This window comes from Suncus etruscus, chromosome 6 (genome assembly GCF_024139225.1).
Source record: "Suncus etruscus isolate mSunEtr1 chromosome 6, mSunEtr1.pri.cur, whole genome shotgun sequence".
Classification (NCBI taxonomy): domain Eukaryota; kingdom Metazoa; phylum Chordata; class Mammalia; order Eulipotyphla; family Soricidae; genus Suncus; species Suncus etruscus.
Window position 1 is genome coordinate 108,355,044 of NC_064853.1, and position 21,943 is coordinate 108,376,986.

The following is a 21,943-nucleotide window of genomic DNA, read 5'->3' on the forward strand; positions in this document are numbered from 1 at the left end:
ATCATTTGCTTCCTGGCATGGTGTGTGGGAGAAATAGAATTCTAGAGAAAGCAATTTAAGATTGTGTTTGCAGCTTGCTAAGCAAGCTTTATACCATGTAAATAGGGTCTGAATTTTGATGTCCCTAAGTTAGTACACTTTGAAAAAAATGTAAAAGTTGTTACCTAAAAGAAAAATACACAACCAAAATCACAAGAATCAGTCATTTATTTTACTTTCTCACATTTTCTTAAACGTAACATAATGCTAACTAGGCTAATGTGATAATCAAAACATTTAATATGTTGTTTGTAGTGGTGGTCGTATGTGTATGTGTGTGCATGTAGTGGCATTCCAGTCTTTAGAAACATAACAAACGTTAAGATTTAGGAAATCATTTCTGAAATAAGCCCATTTCTTCTTTCTTTTCTTAAAATGCCCAGACAGCTTATCTCTCACTTTTTCACTTGTGCTTGTGATTGACTCTACACAGACTGATTCTACGACCCCACAAATAATGTACATTTTATTTTCATTTCTTTAAAATGAGTTTTGAGAGACATATAAACTATAACTTGAATTGGTATATTTTTAAAATGAATGTTTGGTAGTTGCTTTTAGAATATTTTACTAAAGCTACTTCCTAGAAATGTTATTTCCAATTCTTAGAGGTCTGTTCAGGGAATCAGCATATTCAATCTATTTGATATTTTATTCTTCTTAGAAAATGTTGTTGGCTTTCAGAAGAATTTTGAATAAAGTCAGCATGTTTACAGACATTTTACATCCCTCAATAGATCCTAACAATGAAGCCTGTCTATTAGTTATGACGAAAGCTTTTTTCTTTTTCCAAATTCTGCAGCCTCAAGTTATAGTTTGAATGGTTGACAGCTTCTTGATTTACAATCACTTTCAGAAACAAAAATAAAATATTTTCAAAAACAAACCATACTTACCACTAACTTTTAAAGATATTCAACATTAATTGTAGAAAAATGTAAAAGTACATACATGCAGCAATGCAAATTAGTGATTATTTTTTATGTTTGAACATTTCACTGGTACTGCACTTCAGTTAATCATTTTTTCTGATGTAACATTGTTTTCATATGTATAAATAAAAACAGATTGCTAGAGATGCTATGGGATTTACATGAATTCATTATGCTCAGAATGTCCACTTACTAGTTTATGCTCTGTATATATATATATATATATATATATATATATATATATATCTTCCACTGTATCTCAACCATCAATCACCCACTCAAATAATTACTGAGGTACAACTACTAGCATGTTTTTGTAGATGTACATTCAGTCTTTTTTTCTCTATATCCATATACTTTTTTTGATAGAGTTGGGATAGGATGGGGCCATTGAGCCCCATCCACAGATGCTCAGTGCTTACTCCTGGTTCTGTATCAGGGACATTCATGTGGGATTTGGTACCATGAATTGAAACTGGCAAGGCCATGTGCCCTACTTTCCTATATCTCTTATATGCAGGTATATTTTAAAAACAGCCAAAAACCTAGTATAGGCTTTCCTTTACCTTCAGTGTTGGTGCTTTTGTCTGTTGAATCTATTAATTATTGAAATGCCAAGGTGGCATTTATTGATATGTACTAATCTAGAATGCAGCTCTAATGCTGTGTCTAGGTAATATCTTGAATTAAAAACAAACAAACATCAAGGAAAAGGCAATAAACACTCTCCCATCTAGTGGGCATCATGTTAACACCTCTTCCCAGCATAAGCACTTATATTCCTCAGCTTGAGGTGTTAGTGACGATATGAAGCATGTGGTAGAAAATGGAAGGAAGACTGACTTTACAAATTTTATCTTCAAATAGTTCATCTTTAGGTTTCTTTTAGAAGATAGTCTCAGTGTTTGCTCAAAACAACAGCTATTGTTATTAGAAGAGAAGTAAAATGTCCAACTTAAACAGCAGCTGGTTAAGCAGTTTTTATATAAACATTGTAATTCAGGGAGTCAGAAATACTGGAGAAAAATATATAGAAGTCCTATTCATTTGCCTGAACTAAGGATATTTGATGAAAAAAAAACCAATGCAAAATGCAAAACTCTCCTCCCCCTTTTTTTTTTTTTTTTTTTTTTTTTTTTTGGTTTTTGGGCCACACCCGGTAACGCTCAGGGGTTACTCCTGGCTATGTGCTCAGAAGTTGCTCCTGGCTTGGGGGACCATATGGGACACCGGGGGATCGAACCGCGGTCCGTCCAAGGCTAGCACAGGCAAGGCAGGCACCTTACCTTTAGCGCCACCGCCCGGCCCATCCTCCCCTTTTTTTGAGGCTAGTAAATTAAGATATATCTCTACTAAGTGAGCATTACCATCTTTCAGTTAATAGTGATGTGATAGGTTGTAAGACAGGTTAGAGGTAAAGTATGTAGTATGAAATATGGCACAGTTTCTTTCCAGAATCAAGGTTTGTTCCTAAGTTCAGGAACTTTTAAATTTAACCAGTAACTAGGGAATATACTTTATTAAGCATAGGGCAATTATGCTTTCAAATGTGAGGTACCTACTTCAGATTTCAAAAGGCAAGCAAAGAGTTTTTCTTTTTATTTATTTTCATTTATTTATTTGTTTATTTTTGATTTTGGGCCACACCCATTAACACTCAGGGGTTACTCCTAGTTATGCGCTCAGAAATCACTTCTGGCTCAGGAGACCATATGGGACGCTGGGGGATCAAGCCGTGGTCTGTTCTGGGTCAGGCACGTGCAAGGCAAACTCTCTCCTGCTACACCATCTCTGGACTCATGTAAAGAGTTTTCCTGACTGCTCACTTGCCCTCAAAGAATAGAGTATTTTTTCTTTTATTTGTACCTCCATTGAGCTGGAAAGTACTCATAGTACTACAAAGATGTGTTTTGCTTACATTTTATCTTACTTGCTTTTCTCCTTTTTCTTCTCTTGCTGGTTTTGGGGTACAATGAGTTAGAGTCTAAATATTTGTGAGAAGGTAAATGAATGAGTGAATGAGTGTCTAGATTATATGTTTCATTGAAACTGTATACTTTTTTCCAATGATATGATTTTTTCTCAACTACTATCTCAAAAAATATTAAAATTAAAATTACTTTCCATACATTCTCTGATGGCAAATATTAGACTTTATAAAAAGATTTTTTTTATCTTTCTCCAATAGGAAAATAATAGGGACAGGTAATTACCCCCAAAATAAGCTCTCAAACAGTTGGAACAATGTAGAAACATGCAAATTAAAATGGCTGTTATCATCAAGTTGACAGCAATGAAAAGAAAATGATGAGACCATGGGGAAACAAAAGCAGCTTCATATATTTTTTGTTAAAAATTTAAATCTACAAGCATTTTGAAAAGATATTTGGCACTTTCTAACAAAACTACCTGTACATTTATGCTTGATCAAATGTTGAGTCTATTTTAAAGATGCAGCTTTAACAGCAAACCTCAGTTTTTACACCGAGGTCACTGCAGTGTTGGGTAACAAACCCAGAACCCAGTGTATGCCAGGCATGGACTTCAGACTTTTAAGCTATTTGACTGGTTTTGTAAAACTTAGCTTTCTTAAATAAATTTTACTTTCATTATGCTTTCTGAACTGTTATTTTTATTTTTACTTGCTTCCCTGTCCACTCTCTAAGGACAACTCATCTTCTTAATTTTTTGTTTTTTGTTTTTGGGCCACACCCTGCTGTGCTCAGGGGTTACTCCTGGCTTATCTGCTCAGAAATAGCTCCTGACAGGCACAGGGGACCATATGGGACGAACCAACCACCTTGGGTCCTGGATCTGCTGCTTGCAAGGCAAACACCGCTGTGCTATCTCTCCGGCCCCCATCTTCTTAATTTCTAATTACCTACCCTATTATTTTGATTTTTGTTGTTGTTGTGTTTAAGTTACATGCCACTGTGCTGAGAACACATTCCTGGTTCTGAGCTCAGGAAAAATCTGGGGGTAATGAGACTCTATCTTGGATTAGCTACTTGCAAGACAAAGGCCCTAACCAATGTACAGCTGCTCCAGCTCATTTAGTTTGGTCTTTTTTAAAAACGTGGTGTTATATGAAAATACATATACTCACATAATGCTCAAACTACTTTGTCAAAATTACTTTTATATTGTGGAACTTAGGAATAGCTTAAGAATCATGCATATTACATCCTAATAAAATTAAGCATCTTCAAATTTAAAAAATGTGGCGGGGGGATTTGAGTTTCTGTAAGTGTTCATGGCTTACTTCAGCTCTATGTTTAAAGATTGCTCGTAAGTGTTCATGGCTTACTTCAGCTCTATGTTTAAAGATTGCTCCTGGTAGTTCTGGGGGTTAAACCAGGATCAGCTGTGTGTATCTGCAAAGTAAATGCCCTTAACCTCTGTACTATCTATCTCTTACATCTCTTGAATCACTTTTTTTAAAGTATGTAATAAAATTCTTATCACCAATTCTTTTTTAAACTATTTTAATCAAAGTATTTGAGTTTTTAGTAACAACACCATTTCTAGAAATATGAGATCTCAAACATTTCAAGCTCTAAAACATTTTCTTTGCGATGGATATATTCGAGGTGATACATTTTCTTTGCAATGAATGCATTTGACCTTCACCAAAATGGCCATTTAAGCAAGACAGAAGGTCATGTGCATATTAATTGTTGTGGGTGGGCTCCTCTTTTGCCTTCTAAAGAGGCAAAATCAAATCATGTCTAGGACACAGAAGATTCTCATATAAGCCTTTCTGATTATCAAATAAATGAGCCACTATGTTGGACCATTAAAGAACACCTAGAACCCCCAGGAAGCTGGTAATAATAGCACTTTATCTTAAGCAGATAATTAGAATCTTTAAAGCACTTTAACTTGTTCAGCCTCATTGAATTCTGGCAACAGTCCTATCAGGTAGAGGCTCATAGAAAGGAAATTTGATGCTTGGGTAGTCTTAGAGGGTTTTTTTTTAAATAATAATAATAATATCTTTATTTAAGCACTTGTGAATTTGTAAATCACACGAGCCTTTTTGCTCTGCTCATGGTCCTCATGTGCTGTTTCTTTGCCTCATTTTAAGCCACAGCATTGTCTTAAAGAAATGTGTCTAGAAACTGAGTTCCAGAGCAACAGAGGAATATGGAAAGCTCTCTGACTTCATAACAGAAGAAGAACTATTTTTAGATGTTTTCCTTTTGATAATTGTCTCAACCTCCATGGGGAATTTCTCTGGGTAGAATCCCCAAATGAACCAAGTTTCTCACTAATTCCCGCAGAGACCGGAAAGAAGGCCACTGCTCAGATTGTCTGGGGGTTTAGTCCGTATCCAGTAACCACAATGCTGTGGTTTTAATAAATATTCCAGGTCCTGGGACCCTACACTTGACCATCTCACTAAGCAATAGGATTTAGATGTTTCTGGGTGGAGCAACAAGATTTAAGTATATCTGGGTGAAGTAACTGAACTTAGATGCACCTGTACCAGTTTTCTTGAGCCTTGAAACTGCCCAGTATAAACTTCCTGGTGCCCAGTTATAAAAATAAGTAAAAGGATATGAAGTCAAGGCTGAATGTACACAAAAAAGATTTAAAATGTACCAATTTTCACAAAATTTGAGAGGTAAAGGGGTCTTACGAAAGTAACCCCCCCAACCTCTCCAAGAAACTTCTACTTTAAACTTAGGAAACAACAAGAAATGTTGAAGGATTAGCCTAGTGAAGAGAAAGGAAATGGAAGATAAGAACGTTTTTTATTTCCCTGCAGAAAACTTCACATCTCCTATTAGGTAGTTATGGGGCATTAATTGGAACAAAAATAAAGATATTGGTTCCAAGTTATGGAATATTTTAATGTATATTTCTGTATAACAATAACCCAGGAAGCTAGTTTGCAAAATTTTTCAGTCAGAGATACATAGGGACACCGTATTCACTGAAAAGTCAGTGACCCAAAATCTCCAAGTAAGAGAAGGCGCTAAAAATGGTTAACTTCTTAGTGTACTTACTAAATATGTTTTTTAAATCTTAACGTGATGTGTATTGATAGATGCCACTATTATTATTATAAGAGATAAAGTATCTGAGACACAGAGGTTCAATAATTGATTTAAGTTCATATAATTCCTGATAATTTCAACTTTGAGTGCTTTTCTGTAGGGTTAGACTCTCTCTCTCTCTCTCTCTCTCTCTCTCTCTCTCACACACACACACACACACACACACACACACACACACACACACACAGATGTAAGAATAGAGAGGAAATGAGGAAGGAAAGCAAGGGAAAAAAGCCAGAAAGAATAAAAGTAAGGAGAGAGGTGGGAGGGAAAGAAGAAAGGAAGGAGGCAGGGTAAACAGTGAAAGAGTGAGGGAGGAAATTAGCCAAAGAAAAAAGCAAACAAGCAAACACGTCCTTTAGAATTACGGGGAAGCTTACTGGTCATCTTTGGTGTGAGTTGGCAGAAAGTCTACTAGATATCTCGCTCCAGAGTGGAACATCTTTGTTTTCAAATATCCCGCCTGCCTCCTCTGTCCCTCCGGCTACCCCGGCCTTCCCCTCTCGCCTCCTTCCTCTGCACCTGCCTTTTCTCTGCACCTGCGCTAAGCCTTTCCAGGCGCCCTAAGCCCAAAGGCACCGCGATGAACCATCACGAAGAAAGCTACTGAGTCTCCCCTGGGCACCCACTCACCCCCATCACCCCACCTCCTTGCAGGGGCGCTTTTCCAAGGAGGCAAAAGTGTCACCTCGGGGTAGAAAGTGACTTTCTCAAGGTCAGAGAGCCCATCCAGGTGTCCAGGGCCACCCCAACAAACTGAGCTCCTCCCCAGTCCTAGACACACCTCTCCCCTGGGCGCACCCCCCAACCCCGGGAGCTTTCTCTCTTGCAACATCCCCAGCTTCCCAGCATCATCCCCGGGGCTCCCTGGAGTCGCTTCTGACGCTCGGCTGGCAGCCTCCCGGGTCCGGCCCTTCCTGCGGGCGCTTCCCTTCCGCCGGATTCCCACGCCGGGCCGGGTCGCCCTTGGCCCGGCGCGCAGCCCGCAGGAGCGCACGCAGCCTTGCTTGCGGACGAGTCGGTGGTGCAGCGCGGGTCCAGCCGAGTCCCAGCCAGCCCCGGACCGCAGGGGGCCCCGGAGCCTAGCTGGGGACCTCCCGGTGCTGAAGGGGTGTTCCTTGCACCCCCCAATCCCTATCTCAAAGGCCGGGTGCGGGCTCGGGAACCTCCTCCTGGTCTCCAGGAGCCCTGCAAGAACACCTGCAAGAGGTCACTCGCCAGCCCGTTGTGACGTCCTCCGCCCCGAGTCCCAAAGTGTCACCCCACTGGGGTGTAGCTGCTGCTCAGGCTTCCCGGGGGGCTGCCCCCCAATCCCCAAGGGAACTGCCCTTCCTTTCCTGCTCCCTGCGGCGGCGGCGGCCGCAGCAGCGCTCGCCCGCCAGCCCGCCCGCCCGCCCGCCTGCCACGCGCGCTCCAGACCCGCGCGCCCAGGCTCCTTGCCCCGCTCCATGTGCAAAGTGCTCCGCGCCCGGGACCCATCGCGCCATGGACTCGGGACCCTGCTGGCCCAGCCCGCTGGCCGCCTCTGGGCTGGACGATTAGCGGGAGGTAGGCGGGGACTGGACGCACCCCACCTTCGCGCCTCTCCATGAAGATTCTGGAGCGTTCTTGGAAGAAAGGAGTGCATATGCTGCAGTGTCTCTGTGGCACGAGCTTGAGGTCCAGCAACAGCCTATGTGGTGAGAGATTGTTCTTCCCCAAACCCGAAATTCCTGCACCAGGCTCCCCCCTCATCTCCTCCCGGCCCCCGGGATTCGCGCTGGGGTTGGTGGAAGGAGGGCACTGCCTTACTTCCAGGAGACCGTGGCCCTGACGCTGGGTCTGTGTTTTTTGCACGCTTTATTGATTGATTTATTTCAATTTTCATTTTTAGCATTGTTTCTGCGTGTTTGTTTAACATGTCAATGGCTCTTGAAAGGAGAAAGCCGGAATCTGGAAACCTGGCTCTCTTTTTTTTCTTGGGGTGCTTAAAGTGACCTCCTTTCGCACTTGCTCGCGGCTCTCTTCCTTGTGACTTGCGCGGGCGTCTTGCGAGCAGAGTTGCTCGGTGTCTGCTCGGAGAAGTTGTTCTTGCCTTCGACAAGAGAGGGGACTTTAAACAGGTGGCTGACAAGGCAGGGATTTTCATTTTTTTTCTTGCTTGGACTGAAAGAAAGATGGGCAGGCACTTGGCCAGGGTTGCAAGGATGCCTTGGCCCTGGAGAGCTCGCGGTTTCTGTCCTAAGTCCTGAAACCAGAGAGCGCCAATTAGTATTGGGTGTAACCAACCTGGTCCCCCAGGAAAGCTACCCTGCCAGGCTCCTTTAATGACCTGCGACACTGAGTGGGGGGAACCCCCAAATGGTCACAAGTTAAAAAAGAAAAAAAAAAAAAGCCTAAGCTGAAACTAAGTAAGTTCATTTCTGAGAAAGCTTTGTAAGGGCGATGTTAAAGGATATTTCTACTGCATGGCTCATTGTTTTAAAGTGTAAATTCGCTAAGAAGTCCTTATGTCTATTATTATTCCGAACTCTGATTCATCTTTTAGGTTATTGTTAAATGGCATTAGATTGTGAAGAGGGGAAAGGTGATCGTATCTAGTCAAGAGTCTCTGTAGATGTGTTTAATACATAAATTCAAATAATTACTACTCAGAAGTTTAGTAATCACTGCGTTTCATGTTTAAAAGTTGTTATGTACCTATTTTCATTCTTTTCTAGAGTTTTGAAAATTATGTTTGGAAAGTTTAAACTAAAGATTTCATTCAAACGTTCTAACACTTCAACTTTCCGGTCAGGATTAGTCTCAGTGAAAAAATAAACTATTTAAAATAGCAAGTTAGTTTATCAGTAACATGTGAAAAATACACTTTTGAAATTAAGTCAACTATGAGTTCTATTTTTACCTTCGTTCAGTTAAGAAGGTAATGTACACAGTTGGAACTAGGATTATACAGGATCAAAGATATCAAGTCACTACATTACAATCTAAGATATGTAATGTTGTGATGTTCTATTATGTATTTCAGACAATCAATTGAGATGTACGTAATCTCACTTTACTTTTCCTCATCCACATTAAATGAAACGTGTCAAGGTTATTAACTAGATATGTTTCCTAGATCCAAAAATGTTCAAGTATGTGACAGGGCACTTTCTTCTGCAAAACTAAAGATTTTTATTTAACTTTCCTGCAGACTCAGTTCCCAAATTCTAACGAAGAGAAGTGATCACAGCATACATTGTTAAAAAGTTTATGAAATTTAGAGTCAGTTATAAAGCAGTTTCAAATAAATCACTAAGAATATTTAAAACTCAGTATTCTCTTTTGAGGAAAAAAAGAGAAATAATGATAGACTTAGCTTAGTCTATGTTTATTTAATCTTAGAGGTGATATGTGATTCAAAGATGACTACTCAACTTTAATGGAATATACTTTTTACTTGTGGAATATGTTCTAGAAACATTTTGCAAAACGGCCTAGTCACTAACAGTGATTAATGGTTTGTTCACACCCATTCACCAAGTTAATATATAAAGAATTCCTAAGAGACAGTTTCTGGAAACTACATTACTATTTTTTAATTATGGCTTTTCATTGTATTATCAAAGATAATTTGCATGACCTTGCTGTTCCTCAATTTTTGCATAAATGTAAATTATTATGGTAATTTTATCTACCTCATTGGTTATTGTGAAGATTAAATGAATTAGTAATACAGATTTATTTAACTTTCAATATATCCCAGGCTTATGAATTAATAATTAAAACATATTTTGGGCACTATGCTTCATTTGAAAATGGTTTATTTCATGATTTCATAAAATGTATAGCATTAGCATTATGTCAGAATTTATCTTGAAATTTATGTGCGTGAAAATTGATGTTAGATATATTTTTCTGGAACACATTTATAAAATTAAGACTTGAATGCACAATTTTAATTTTCAACTTGGCTAGAGAAAGATATGATACTATCTCATCCTGGCATAAAATAAACTTTTGCCAGCTACTTCTCTATTCTTTTATAATTGAGAGAACAGAGGTCCACATCAAAGAAGTGACATCTTTTGTTATAAGATGCCAAGAGGTACAGGGATGTGATAATGCATGCCACAACTGTCTGAGGCCCTGAGTTCAAGCCCCATAAGAGAAAAAAAAAAGACATTATCTTTTTTATTTTTTTTGCTTGTTTGTTTTTTGTTTTGGGGCTACACCTGGCAGTGCTCAGGGTTTACTTCTGGCTCGATGTTCAGAAATCGCTTCTGCCAGGCTCAGGGGACCATATGGGATGCTGGGATTCAAACTATGGTCCTTCTCCATGCAAGGCAAATGCCTTACCTCTATGCTATCTTTCCGGCCCCAAAAGACAGTATCTTAATGGCTAGTTTGCTTGAACTGTAACCTATTCACATATCTTTATTATATGTGTGTTCTGGGGCCTACCCAGCTGTGCTCAGAGTTTGCTCCTGATTCTACTCAGATATGACTTTCGGCAGGGTTGGGTATATGAGGTGCTGGGGATCAACCTCAGGTCAAATGTGTATATGGCAAGCATCTTACCCACTGTCCTATTACCCCAATTCCAACACTTCAACATCTTATTTAAGTTTTAGACAGTACCTGCAATTAAAAAAATAAAACTTTTGAACTTCTTATTATAATTAATATTTTACTGTACCTGTCTTTCTTTTACATTATTAAATATGTATATTTATTTTATAGCTATGATTAGTTTATAAATGATTATGATTTATGATTAGCTTATAAATTCTTATATATATAAGAATATATATATATATATATATACTGCATAGCAGTATGCTCTTATACATGCCTTTATACCTTTCCTCTTCCTCTATTTCAATATATGTTCACTTATTCATAATAAGTATGATGTGCCAGCTGCTCAGAAATGTGCAACTATACTCACTGGTATAAGAGTGATAAAGGACTTCCAGGACTGTACTTATAGATTTATTTTTAAATTTTTATGAAATAATTTAAAACATTGAAACTTCCCATTATATAATTGAATGAATGTATGACATTTATTTCTTAATTCCATTTTTTATCATGCATTGTAAGGAATCCTATGCCTGAACTGTTTCTCTTATGCTCTCAAATATTGTGGTGCTTGCATTTCCTATGGTTTTAATCAGAAAGATACTGTGGATCTGTAAGACAGTTTCACTGAAATGATCTTTCTTGTTTACACATAAGTTTTGAGTACCAGTCTTTCCCCCACTTTTTACTGTTTATAGAAATGATAGCATTGCAGTTGGTATCACTGATTGTCCATGCTGTTGCTTCAATGAAGCCAGCTGGGATTTGAATGCATGGCCTCTAAATATAACTTATTGGCACAATATAAAATGATCTCTTTAGGGGAGAGGGTCACTACAGGCTGGGATTATTCTCCAAAGCATAAATTACTTGCTTAACAAGAAGAAAATTGAGTGTCTGTTAATTGTCATGCTGGCACAGTGTCTGACTTTGGAACTAAGGAGTACATGTGTAGGTAGCATAGTTTAGTTTTCTTTTCTTTTCTTTTCTTTTTTTTTTTTTTTTGGTTTTTGGGCCACACCCGGGGGTACTCAGGGATTACTCCTGGCTGTCTGCTCAGAAATAGCTTCTGGCAGGCACGGGGGACCATATGGGACACCTGGACTCGAACCAACCACCTTTGGTCCTGGATGGGCTGCTTGCAAGGCAAATGCCGCTGTGCTATCCTCCGGGCCCCATAGTTTAGTTTTCAAGAAGCCATTCTCAAAATAAGGATGAAATCCTTTCTCCTAACATATTTTAGCACTCTATAAGTAACTCTATTCATTGGAGAGTGTGGATATGCCTATCATTAATATCATTAATAAAAGGCAAAAGCTACATAATGAATTGTGATAAAGAATGTTAGCCACTGATGCCCAATGCCACGCTAGTGGCAATCCTGGGGATTGATATAGAAATGATCTGAGAAAGGTATGAGAAACATAGGGAAAAGATAATTCTGCTGCTAACGCTGTCATTGAATGGAAATTGGAAAATCCAATCACTGTATTTTGTCCTTTTGTTTTTATATTTTACTGTAAGATAGACAGAAATTGTTTTTTGTAGTTATACATATTAAGACATAAAGGCTTACCTAAGCTAAGTATCCTGTGTCAAACATGGGGAACCTCTTTTAGAACCACTGATGAGAAGCTGTTAATAGTGATTAATGAAAGAAATTTCGGGAACAGAGAGGTATTTTTTAAACTGTGCATTTCTGGACTATTGCTACTGATATATGTATATTAACTTTACTTATTCATATATAAATATGTATGTAGTTGATGCTTTGTGGGAAATTTGAGATGATTTGTATTTTTGAATTTACATATATATTTAAAGAATAATATTAGGTATATCAGTTTAGAAAAGATTCTCAAAAACATAATTTCAAGTTGTGTCCATTCTGGTATCTCATGTAAACAGAATTTTGCTATAATTATCTCTATACACTGTTACTGAATAATGAGAACATCCATTTTCTATTTTGTATTTTACTTTACTTTTTTTATGAATGATAATTCTTGTATAGACATCTTTGTATGTGGTTAACTTGAGAATGGAAGCCTGTGATAGCGTTTCTTGCTCCTGAATTCAGCCTGTTTCCTCAGTCCTTTACTGATTATAGAAATCCTTAAAATTGAATTAAACTCCCTTCTCTCAAATTCAAGTTTTTCTTTGTTGTTTGTTTGTTTGTTATTTGTAACTCCTTGCTCAGGAGTTACTCTTAGCTTTGCTTTCAGATATTGCTCCTGGCTCAGGGGATCATATGGGACGCCGGGAATTGAACTTGCATCTGTCTGGGGTTAGCTACGTGCAAGGCAAATGCCCTACCACTGTGCTACCACTCCAGCCCCTCAAAACCTACATGGACATGTGCAACTCAGTAGAAAGATGGGTAGCATCTATAGGGATGATCTATTTGCAGAGAATTCTTGCTTCAGTCCTGTTGAGGCCCAATAATGGAGTCAAAGAGATTTAGATGCTGTATCTACCTGCTCTTTATTATATTTTATTTTTGTTTCTTTGATGCCAGCCACTCCAAAAGGTGACCAGGGATTACTTCTGCACTTAAAGATCATTCCTGGTGATTTCAGGGGACCATATGGGAAGGCTGGCATCAAATCTGCATTACTCATGTGCAAGCAAGTGCCAACCTACTGTTTCATCACTTCAACTCTTCTTTTATTTTATTTTATTTTATTTCAACCCCTATTTTATTTTATTTTATTTATTTTATTTTATCTAAACAGGTTTTTGTAAAAGAGAATCATCATTAATTACAAAGTTACAAGGTCATATGATTGAATTTCAGGTGTACAATATTCTAACATCAATCCCTTCACCTTTGTCCACTTCCTTTCTCCAGAGTCCACAGATCTATCCACTGCCCCCTAACCTGCCCCACATGGCAGACACTTTTTCAAAATCTTGTTTTCCTTTATAGGCTCTGTGATTTTACAGAATTGTTACTAATAAGTTATCATACACATTTTTGCCTTCTTTCTGCACCCAGTCCTCCTCAGACCACCTCCCTCTGTCATTGTTGATGTGGTCTCGTTCCTGACCTACTCCTCATACTACCACAGTAAAATGATTCTTATTAAGAATCATTTATACTGCTCTTTGTTTTTATTGTCTTTGGGCATTAATTATTTCTCTATTATATTTATGTTCTACCATCTTAATAAGTTCCTATAATATTTAATTATAAGCCTGTTTTAAAGCTATGGTCCTCCTATGGAAATGGTCCCTGAAATTGTGTATCTTCCCTTCAAGTATGATTGACATTATAGATGGATAGAATCTACTTGGTGAGGTGTTAATTGTGTTGAGTTTTTTTGTTTGTCTGTTTTTGAGCCAGCTGTGCCCAGGGATTATTCCTGACTCTGCACTCAGAAGTTATTCCTGGCAGGCTCAGGGGACCATATGGGATGCTGGGGATTGAACCCAGATCTGTTCCGGGTAAGCAACATGCAAGGCAAACACCCTACTGCTATATTATTACTCTGGCTCCCATTTTGTTGAGTGTTATTACTATATCCTCTGATTCTCTTCTGGTTCACAGAATTACTTGAGAAGTTAGCCACAAATCTTATAGACTTTCCTATGTAAATTCCTTTATTAATCTTGTTTCTTTCAGTATTCTGTATCTATCTTGGGATTTGTCATTCTGAGTACAATTTATTGTGGATTATTTCTAGTTGATTCTTTTTTCACAGGGCTTCCTTAGACCCTTTAGCTCTCAGTGCCTATAATTCTCAATTCTAGGAAATTCTTCTCTGTGATTTCTTTAAATATTACTTCACCAAATTTTCAATCTTTTTCTTCAAAAACTCAGTGATTCATATATTATTCTATTCAATTTATACCATACATTTCTAGCATACATTTTATTTCTTTTAAAATTAGTTTTTATCTTACATTGTTTTTTTAGTGGTTTCCTTCATCACATCTTGTGTTTTTTTGGTCAGCTTCTGTTAATCTATTGAGTTTTTTATATCACCTACCATACTCTGCTTTTCTGTTTATAGGTTTCTCATTTTAGCACTCATACTTCTGTACCACTGGTTTTGCTGACTAGCTGTACCACTGTTTCTTTGAGCTCTTTAACCATTCTCAAAGGCGTTACTAAAGTTATTGCCTAGTATTTACTAAACTGGTTGGAACTTGTGAGTCCTTTGTGCTTTTATTTTTTCCTCACTGAGCTTGATAGGCTTCTAAACATATTCAGCATCTGGTTTGCTGTTCTCTGACTGTGTTATTAGTATTGTGAAGTTAGTAAAGTTGTTTTGTGGATCTATGTGCTAGAGAGGCTGTGGAACTACTCCCAATGAATACTACAGATGTGTGGGGAGCCTAGTTGGAAAGAAGGGAAATTCACCTGCCTTTGTGCCCAGAAAGGTCTTGAAGTTGTCAGTCAGGTAATCTTTCTAACTTGATGGGTATGGCAGTGTGTAGAGGTTCGGAAGTTGTGGAGTTGTGCCCACTGACATTGGGTCTTCCATTCTTTACATAATACTTTTCTGGTTGTGAAAGTATGGGCTAGTTTTTTAATCTGCTTGTGCCTTGCAAGTAGAAAGATTAATAATAGCATATAGTTTATAATGCTGTTATAAAGAATATTTATGTTTATAAGTTTCTTAGCAAGTGAGCTCCTGAACACCTGGCATTTTCTCCTCTTAACTTGATTTTTATTCAAGCTGGTGTCATAAAAATATATATGATATTAGTGTATGATTATCCTAACATTCTTTTCTTAATGCAAGGTTATAAGTATGTGCATGATACAAAATCATTTTTGGGGTTATATGTTTAGTTTCCTTTGTTGTTTAAGAAAAGTCTTTATTCTGGTATAAAGGTAACAATAGTGTCTGATCAGTTTCATTGGTATAGTTTTCTTCTCTTAAAACAAATAACCACCATAATATGAAAAATATTAAAATGTTCTGGATTTTACTTCTATTTTAGAAATCAATGTAAATGAATATTGGGAATAGTTTGACTTTTTTTGAAGTTGGTTTTTTTTTTTTTTTTGGTTTTTCGTGCAACACCCGTTTGATGCTCAGGGGCTACTCCTGGCTAAGCGCTCAGGAATCGCCCCTGGCTTGGGGGAACCAAATGGAATGCCGGGGGATCGAACCGTGGTCCTTCCTTGGCTACTGCTTGCAAGGCAGACACCTTACCTCTAACGCCACCTCAACGGCCCCTACTTTTATTGGTAATTTGTTTGATTCTTTTTAGAGGAGTCAATCCAGTAGTGCTTAAGGAACCTAGGGAATCAATCTTCCTGGGCTTCAGACTTGCTTTATTGGCCTCATGGTTCAATTTTCAGCCTCTTTACATTGTGATACTTGGGTATCAACAAAGCCATGCATATATCAATTATTGGCATATGACATATGGTATAAAATCAGGGCTTCACACATCATAGTCATATGCTCAATTAATGATGGAATCTCCCAGACTACTTGTATTTAAGTGGCATTTGATAAGTAAAAGTTTGTAATCACTAATATCAGAATTAACATTATAAAACTTTATAAAAACTTTATACTTAATGACTCATGATATTCAATTTTCAACTCTCATATTAGTATATCATACAGAAGAACAAAACATGAGGTTACTTAACTCCACATTAAATTTTTACTTTTTAAAATAAATATAACAGAAATAGATTTGCCTTCATTGCTTAAAAGTAAATTCACTTTTACTTTCAGGATCTAACAGGTTCAAGATATGAAAGATTCTTAGAGTAGCCTGTGTATTTTTCAATTCCTTTGTTATGTTCTTTTTATCAAGTGAAAATTCCTAGAAATTCTGAAGAGATTTTCACATTTCATAAGTCCCTCTTGATGCTTTTTTTAAAATTTCTATAGCATTCAATATTTTTCTTGACTACTGAGATGCAAAACCTTTGAGTCTTCCATCTTTCTATCTTAAGGAAGACCCCAGGGTATGTTTTCCAAATAAATAACCAAATATTCGATGAAAATAAAGTGTATAAAGGTCCATAGAATAGATATATGAAGAAAGATCTCTTAACCATCATTTCTAATGTTCCTGCTGTATATTAATCCCTAGGAGAATTTTCTGTTTTCTCAGCCCCTACTGGTTTATCTCTACATAAAGGCTGCTCTTGTTTCCAATTTCTTAGGTACTGTTTCTTTGGTGTTGGTCACACCAAAGAGACGACGAGGATTTTGCCATTCTCATTCCAACGTTAATTACCTTATTTCTGGATGACAGAGAGCAAAAATTCCTCGTCCTGTAGGAAAAACACTCATCCCCAGGCCAGGATCTGTTTTTCATTACTCCTAATATAGAAAACCAAACAAACAAACAAAATGGCATAGTAGTTTGGGAATTTTCTAAATGCTAGAGTTTTGTCATTTTAAATGACATCAGATGAGAAATGCTAAATGTACATCTTAGATAGTTTGTACTTTACTGCCATCTTTTTTTTAATCAGATTGCAAAGGTAATTACTGTCGCATATTTCTCACATGATCTCTTTTCACAAACACTTGGGACAAATATGATAGGTCTTTTTAGAATAAAGAAGTATGTTGAAGGAACTTCATCATCATAGGGAAGAATTTTTGAAGTCAGTGTTTTGGGAAGATCCCAGCAACAGATAAAAGGAAATTGAATTAAATTTGTAAGACTAGAAAGGCTTCACAAGATAGTCTTTCTGGAATAAAAAGTCACCAAAAGATTTCTGGACCAGAGATATAGTACAACAGGGAAGCAGTTACCTTGCATGTAGCTAACCCAGGTTTGATTCCCAGCACCCTGTATCATCCCCCTAGCCTGCCAGAGCTTCCTGACAACTTGGACAAGAATAAGGCTTGAGAAACACTAAATGAAACAATAAATAAGTAAGTGAATTTCTGAAAGATGTGGGAAATTTGAATTTATTTTAAATGGTCCCAGTCTAATACCATGAATTTTAAGGTTCAGTCTTAGGAAGATTTATTGATTAAAAAAATTGAACAATTTAGGCTTGGAAAAGTAAAAACACTATGTAACATTACTTAATTTATATGTTTATTAAGTCAACATTTACAAAGCTCTGCACCTAATGTCATGAAAAGGGACCTAGATGGACCCTTATCTAATGTTTGAAATAAAAATACTTTGCTCTGATAATTCTGTTTGCTTCTATAATTTAATGATTAGCATTTGCTAAGTTTAAGTTCTAGTTAAAAAAGGTTGGTTGTTAACTTATTTTCATAACTTCCAACTAAAATATATATATTCTTGGTTTTTGGGTCACACCTGGCAGTGCTCAGGGGTTACTCTTTGATCTATACTCAGAAATCACTCCTGGCAGGCTCAGGGGACCACATGGAATGCCAGGATTCGAACCACTATCCTTCTGCATGCAAAGCAAATGCCTTACCTCATGCTATCTCTCTGGTCCCTACTAAAAATATTTTCGTAGTAGTGTATAATATATTAACTATTCAGAATGAATCAACATTAAAATTTAATTTTATAAATGAAATATAGTGCATTTCTTCAATTAAAATGATGTTTATGATATTGGAATTGGGAGGGCACAAGTAGTAGGAACTAAAATGTATTTGGTTTGTTTTTAAGCTTATACAGAAATAACTAGATTAGTAAAGCAAGAATTAAAATACCTAGGCCTATATCAAATGAATTATGACTTTTATGATAAGGGTCTCAGATTTTGTAAAAATAAAAATGTCAAACTTGCAAAAGTAAAACTTTACCAAACCTTTAATTTTGACAAAAGTAAGAACCATTTATTGCATCCCAGCTCTGTTCCATTTATAGAGTAATATAATAAAAGTTTGTGTATGTTTCCTTAGTCCACATCTTTATATTACTACTGTTCCTTCCTTTTTAATTGAATCACTGTGAATTACAAAGTTATTCATAAGTTTTAGGCTTACAATGGACCAACACCAATCTTGTGTCTTGTGTTTTTATGCTTAATACCTTTCATATATATTTTCAGAGTATTTATTTGTTTTGGTTTACGAGCCACACCCAGCAGTGCTCAAGAGCCACTTTCAATTATTTACTTGAGGATCACCCCTAGTAGTGTAGGGAGATCACATGATGCTAAGTACCACATAGTGCCTTCAAAGCTTGGGCTCACCTCCTTGTGCTCTCTCTCTCTCTCTCTCTCTCTCTCTCTCTCTCTCTCTCTCTTTCTCTCTTTCTCTCTGTGGGTCCTGTTTTCAATATTTATACAAAGGGTCTTGTACTGTGTATAACAAATGGTCTTGTACTCTGTTTATCTTTTTGAATCCTAATTTTTTACTTACTTTTTTGTCTTGAAAAATTATCCCAATTCGTTAAGATTTTTCAGGTTCAAAAACATGTTGCCTGAGGTGAGGCCATCAGCTTGGTGGTAATATGTAGTAGCTCAAAATACTAGGGAACTAAATTGTTTGGATTTCACTTGACTCTGGGACTTATCTTTTATGAGTACTTGGTCAAGTTCCTTAATGTCTTTGTGTCTCCACTTCATCAAAAATGGTAATAGAAATAGTTCTTTTTATAGGAGCTCTGATGAGGAGAAAATGAACAAATATGATGCTCTTGAAGTACTTTGGGGCACTAGCATGGGTACTATGTACACCATATGGGTATTATTTTAATGTTCATTTGAGAATATGTTTTCTTCCTTTTTTAGTGAGCATCAAGCAAGCAATGCTCCAGAGAACCAGGGTTTTCCAACTATCTTTGGTCAATTCTCTTATTCAATGTGAAAACACAAGGTTGAAATGCTGATTAGGCCCTGTAGTGCTGACTACACAGTGCTCAGGGACTCTCAAGGGTTATATCTAATAGTACTCAGGGGCCTTCAGGACTATACCCAGTAATACTTTGAGGAACAATGTAATTCAGGGGATCATATCATTGTCATCTAGTTTCAAGGCATGTGTCTAAATACTTGTACTAGTTTTCAGGTCCAAAGGCTGTGTATTAAATCATGAACTCCTTCCAATACTTAAATACTTTATCTATCTATCTATCTATCATCTATCTATCTATCTATCTATCTATCTATCTATCTATCTATCTATCTATCTATCATCTATCTATCTACACAATATGAATTATATATACATATATTACATTCAGTTTTATGTTAACTATGAAAATATTCCTCTGTGTCTGAATTTGGATTTGTGTCACAGTCAAAGGTCACTGAATGAGCCAGAAGGAGAACGTTTCTGTGCTAGAAAGATTTAAGAATCAGTAAAACAATTGTCTTTTGACTCACACTGTTACAAAGTGAACTGGCACAAAAGAAATGTGCAGCATCTATGGAAGAATTGCCTGTCTGTTTGTGGTTTGGTTTTATTGTGTCAGTGGGGCGACAGGGACAAATAAAATAGTGTGAAGTTCAATTCCACTTCCCTTTGATTGTATGCGTCACCCTCTAGTCCCTTTTCTCTGAGGGACCATAAATAGCACACATTGTTATCTCACCTTTTGAGCTGAGAGGGAGTGGTTCTTGTTGGGCTAGAGCTCAGAGCAAAGTGAGTGGTTGAGACTGATGCAAATCACTCTAGAGATTTAAAAAAAAAAGTGAGAGCGAGTGAATAGATGGAGTTGAAACAGTCCAATGACTTCAGATCTGTGTCACTCTTCTTTCTGAGCCACCTGGGTCTCCTTAGTTGGTTCATTATGTAGATATCCATATTTCTTAAAAATATGAAAGTGTTTTTAAACCAGATATAAGAACTGAATTCAGTCTTTGTTTTTGGTCAGAATCATTTTTAGCATGACCACATTTGAATGATTTTAATGAAATTTGTCATTATGACAGCATAAATAGTAAAAATCAAATAACATCTGTATTCTAATTTTTAATGAGGAAGGGCCAATAATGATATTTCTCAATATATAAAAATGCAAAATTCCAAACTATAATACTTCCATAACTTTTACTTGGCTGAAGAAGACACTGGCCCAGCAAGCTTGAGAAAGTTGTTTAAAACCCCAATATCTATGTAAAGAAATTACATCTTTAAATACAGGTTATTCAAACTCAAACTAACTTGGAATATAGACATTAAAATTGACCTGTGTTGAATTCTGGTTATTTCATTCACTCACTTCTAACCAGATTCCTTATCTTTGTGAGTCTTAAAGTTTCCAGGTAGGAAATAGGCATAATCATTTTTCAGTGTTATCTACGAAAGTCTAAGTATCTATGAAAGTTTAAATAAGTGATGGATAGCCAATGCAGTACAATTTTAAATATGTAGGGATTGGCAAGATAGTACAGCGGAAATGTGGTATTAAGTGCTGCAATGTACTTATATACCCTATCTCATCTTAAAAAAATGCTATTGCTATCTACACATTAGAATCAATATTTGATTTCTGTGATCCACAGATATATTTGGAGACAGAGAAAATGTGAGACTTTTAGGCATGTGAAACCCTTTTAATACCAACTAATTTAAAACAAAATAAAATAGTAAAAGTTTTTTTTTGTGATTTCTATAAGGAGACATATTCTTTGCATAATAGGGTTAATAGTATGTGCTTGATGTAGGGCATCAACTCTTGCCCTTAGAAGCTGAGAGTGTGCCATGGAAACAAAGATGTAAGCAAAAACTTAGCTTGAGAGTGAATAAAGAATAATTGTTCTTGGAACAATTAGTTTTGACTAATTGTAGAAATTGTAGAAAACTGAGAGTAGCTTCCTTTGTTATTGGTGGTATGTGTTAGTGAATATGGTCAAGAGGGGCTCATTTGGGAAAATTTTAATTTTAAGGAATACAAAGTAACCTTAATAAGGAATGATGTAAAAATGATTTGATTTGGGGAACTAAGAAATGTGCCAAGACCGAGCATGTGATCTTGTGTTTTAAGATGAGTTTACTCATTTTTTAAATTTATTTGTTAATGACCTATTCTTTGCCGGATACTATTTTAATTGCTTAGAGTCTGATAAAATATAATGTCTATTTTAAGACCTTAGTTTTTTGTGCAAAAGTAAAAAAGTATAGAAATAGCATGTCTGAAATATAATGTCAGGTAGTGGTGAGCACTATAAAGAAATAAACACATTAAGGGGACAGAGTGAAAACAAAGAGTTCCTTAGACACATCAACACTCTAAAGGTAAATGGGATTTTGGTTAAATCCAAAGAGCATAATGTAAATGAGTTACAACTTGCTGCAGTAGGAAGAAATGACAAGTACAAAGACCCTAATCTGGGAATAATAAGCTTAGCATTTTAAAAAAGGGGATTGTTTATGGTCTTGTTGATTATGGAAAATGTTTTGAATTTATTTTGAAGATTATGAAAAAGTTTTGAAAGGGCTATTATACAGCACTTTGACAAGCCAATTATATTTTAAATAGATTGCTCTGGCT

At 36.7% G+C, this 21,943-nt stretch overlaps 1 protein-coding gene across 2 annotated transcripts in view; it reads left to right on the top strand.

Moving 5' to 3' along the window:
• FGF12 (fibroblast growth factor 12) overlaps positions 1 to 21,943 on the top strand; it is a 575,923-nt gene that overhangs the window by 212,199 nt on the left and 341,781 nt on the right. Inside the window, exon 1 of one of the 2 annotated variants that reach the window (XM_049775999.1) lies at positions 7,476 to 7,713. The exons of the other annotated variant lie outside the window; for it this stretch is intronic. Within the exon in view, the coding sequence (XP_049631956.1) occupies positions 7,623 to 7,713 (91 nt within the window). The 5' untranslated portion in view covers positions 7,476 to 7,622. Of the gene's footprint in view, positions 1 to 7,475; positions 7,714 to 21,943 lie in introns of those variants that run through there. 2 annotated transcript variants of the gene reach the window in all.